This window comes from Bos javanicus, chromosome 7 (assembly GCF_032452875.1).
Source record: "Bos javanicus breed banteng chromosome 7, ARS-OSU_banteng_1.0, whole genome shotgun sequence".
Classification (NCBI taxonomy): Eukaryota; Metazoa; Chordata; class Mammalia; order Artiodactyla; family Bovidae; genus Bos; species Bos javanicus.
The window spans coordinates 39,866,281-39,869,767 of NC_083874.1; the positions used below are offsets into that span (position 1 = coordinate 39,866,281).

Below are 3,487 nucleotides of genomic sequence, written 5' to 3' on the forward strand. Positions count from 1 at the left end.
AATCTGGCTATTTCTGGTCAGAAACTAACTTTAATTTTCAGTAGGACATATTCGGCAACCCACTCCAGTATTCTTGCCTGGAGAATCCCAGGGACGGGGGAGCCTGGTGGGCCACTGTCTATGGGGTCGCACAGAGTCGGACACGACTGAAGCGACTTAGCAGCAGTAGCAGCAGCAACAGCAGGACATATTCGTACCTCCTTCAATCAAACTACATTTGAGTAAGCCAGGTTCCCAGGGCCCAGAGCTATATATGCAGTGGCAGTGCCAAGTTATTCCTGTCTCCCACCACATAGACACCTCCCCATGAATTTCTTGAGAGCACCAGCCACTTCCTTGTTCCTCAGGCTGTAGATGAGTGGGTTGAGCATAGGGGTAATCATGGTATAGAAGGCTGAGACCACCTTGTCCTGCTTGGAGGAGTGGTAGGTCTGGGGCCGCATGTAGGTGATCAGGGCAGCTCCGTAGAAGAGAGAGACGACTGCCATGTGGGAGGAACAGGTAGCAAAGGCCTTTTTCCGACCTTCAGCAGAATGCATGCGGAGCACAGTTACAAAGATCAGCAGATAGGAGACAGAGATGACAGAGAAGGGCAGGAGTAGCATAATGACACAGCACACATAGATCATCGTCTGATAGAGAGAAGTGTCAGCACAGGCAAGCTTAAGCACTTCGGGGATGTCACAGAAGAAGTGGTCGATCTCCTGAGAGCCACAGTAGGGAAAGCTCAGGGTATAGATGGCCTGAGTTAACCCATCCACCAGACCAGAAAGCCAACACAATGCCACCATGAACCAGCAGACATGGCGACTCATGACCACTGAGTACCTCAGTGGGTTGCTGATGGCCACATAGCGATCATAGGCCATGAAAGCCATCAGGAAGCACTCATCCCCCAGGAGGGTGACAAAGAACAGGATCTGGAGCCCACAGCCTGTGAAGGAGATGGAACCATGGCCCATAAGATAGTCGATGGCCATCCGTGGTACAACGGTGGAGATGAGCATGAGATCCATGACTGACAGCCAGCTGAGGAAGAAGTACATGGGGCTGTGTAGACGGGAGTCAGTGTTGATGAGGAGGATCATGAGCCCGTTGCCAGAAAGGGCCACCAGAAACATGGCCATGATGATGGAGAAGAGGAGGAGGTGCAGTGGTGTGTGGTTGAAGAGGCCCAGAAGGATGAAATGGGACATGAGAGTCTGATTTTTCACCAAGACCATTGTTCCTGCAGAAGTGTGCACCAGTAGATGGTTTGGATCTGGAATCAGGTGGTTTATGTTTAGTGCAACATTACTAAAGTAATTACAACTTTTTCCAATATGTTGCCCTCTTTAAATGTTATTTGGTTTAGAACAAAAGGCATGTCCTCTTAAGAGAAATAACCTGTAACAAAGATGCAGGCTGTTGTTGCTGATGCTGCTTTGAATCTAGGACTTGCTGCATCTTGTTGAGAAGCACATATCAAGCTATTATTGCTAAAGTGGGCACTGATTTTGCTTCTACTAGAATGAGTCTGTCTCCAGTCTATAGAACTGCTTTTCCTACCAAGCCCTGCTGCTGCTGCTGCTGCTGCTGCTAAGTCACTTCAGTCATGTCCGACTCTATGCAACCCCATAGACAGCAGCCCATCAGGCTCCACCGTCCCTGGGATTCTCCAGGCAAGAACATTGGAGCGGGTTGCCATTTCCTTCTCCAATGCATGAAAGTGAAAATTGAAAGTGAAGTTGCTCAGTCGTGTCTGACTCTTAGTGACTCCATGGACTGCACCTACCAGGCTCCTCCGTCCATGGGATTTTCCAGGCAAGAGTACTGGAGTGGGGTGCCAGCCTTAATCAAAGATTTTCTTTTTCAGATAAACATACTAAAGCAGCAAAGGCATTTACCATCTCTGTGAACTGAGCATTTATATAACCTCTCTGAACTTGTTTTCTCATATTAATTTGAGATAACAGCTATCTTATAAAGTGATATTAAACACTGAAGGTGAAAGCATAAGCTATTCCTAATAGGACAGAAATAATGATACCTCACATTACTCAAGCATTTCTCATGTGCCAAGCAATACCATGACCACTCTGTCACATCCTCATAACTGCCTGGAAAGACTGATTATTATCACTGTTAATAAGTGGGGAAACTGAGACAGAGGGAGATTACTTTTTCAGATATGGAAGCATAAAGTATTTCTTAAGAAGCTAGTAAATGAAAAACTGGAGGCAACCTAAAACCCAACACAAAGTAAATTATAAAATAATCAAATATGTTGCCAGTGGAATACTTATGACATTTTAATAGATACTGAGCAAAAAAATTATAACAACTAGTCTTTTTAAGCATTTCAAAAAACTGAGAAATATGCCAATATATTTAAGCACATAGTTCCATTTAGGTAGTAGGGTTGAGAGTTATCTCTCTCCAACTGTGTATTTTATACATCTTATATTAGGAATATGGAAATATAATTTTAAATTAACATTATACTATGTATAAGATCAACATACAAAAATCTGAATCTTCTTCATACATACCACTAAATAAACAACTTATACAATTGCAATAAAAAGTGTGAAGTGCCTAGGAAAGAACCCTAATGCTAAAAATTATAAAGCATAATTGAAAGACAGTAAAGAAGGCCTGGAAAAAGCTATGCATATTTTTTGAGACATAAGCTTAACAGTGTAAGGATGTAAATTCTCCACAAAATTAATCTATAATTTCTTTGAGATCCCAATTAATTCCCAAAAGGACTCTTGCATTTTGGATATGACCATATAGAGGTAGAATTCTCTCAAAAGTCACTCAAAATCAGTAATGAGATCAAGAACAGGAACACAGTATATGTTGGATAAAGTTAGGCTAGCTGAAATTAGAACCCACAAAATAAAATTTGAAGGGACAGCAAAAGCAATAAAAAACTGAGCAAGGGAAGGGGGAAAAATGGAAAAAAGACACCTGTGAGCATAAACCACAAAGTAACCTCTCCAAAGATAGGAATAAAACCAAAACTACCAGTTTCAGCCAGCAGAAGCTGGAAAGTGGTACAAGGATTCTAAAGATAGTAGTTTATCCCAAGGAGCAGAGGAGAAGGACTTGAACAAAGACTCGTGCAGATGAGTTGTGTTTGCAGGAATAGTTCTGTATTGGTGATGGGGGAAAAGACAGGATGTACATTAGGAACAGCCACATAGTTCTCCATCCCAGTAGCTCAAGGAAAACTAAATAGAATCCTCAAAACCTAGTCTAGCAATCCACGATATACTAACAACTCAACCTCTGGATTAAAATGGCAAACTGAACACACCTAATACCTGCTTCCTGAAAAAAACCACTAGAAAGACAGCTGCTGCTGCTGCTAAGTCACTTCAGTCATGTCCGACTCTGTGCGACCCCATAGACAGCAGCCCACCAGGCTCCCCCATCCCTGGGATTCTCCAGGCAAGAACACTGGAGTGGGTGGCCATTTCCTTCTCCAATGCATGAAAGT

General features: G+C 43.1%; 1 protein-coding gene across 1 annotated transcript; it reads right to left on the minus strand.

Moving 5' to 3' along the window:
- Positions 1–272: 272 nt before the first annotated feature.
- Positions 273–1,223, minus strand: LOC133252097 (olfactory receptor 2T8-like). Its single transcript, XM_061424821.1, has one exon. The coding sequence runs from the start codon at positions 1,221–1,223 to the stop codon at positions 273–275; it is 951 nt and encodes a 316-aa protein (XP_061280805.1).
- Between the last annotated feature and the right edge of the window lie 2,264 nt (positions 1,224–3,487).

What these genes read in the sequence shown, in the direction of transcription:
- LOC133252097 (XM_061424821.1), bottom strand. Translation starts at nt 1,223, where the DNA reads ATGGTCTTGGTGAAAAATCAGACTCTCATGTCCCATTTCATCCTTCTG.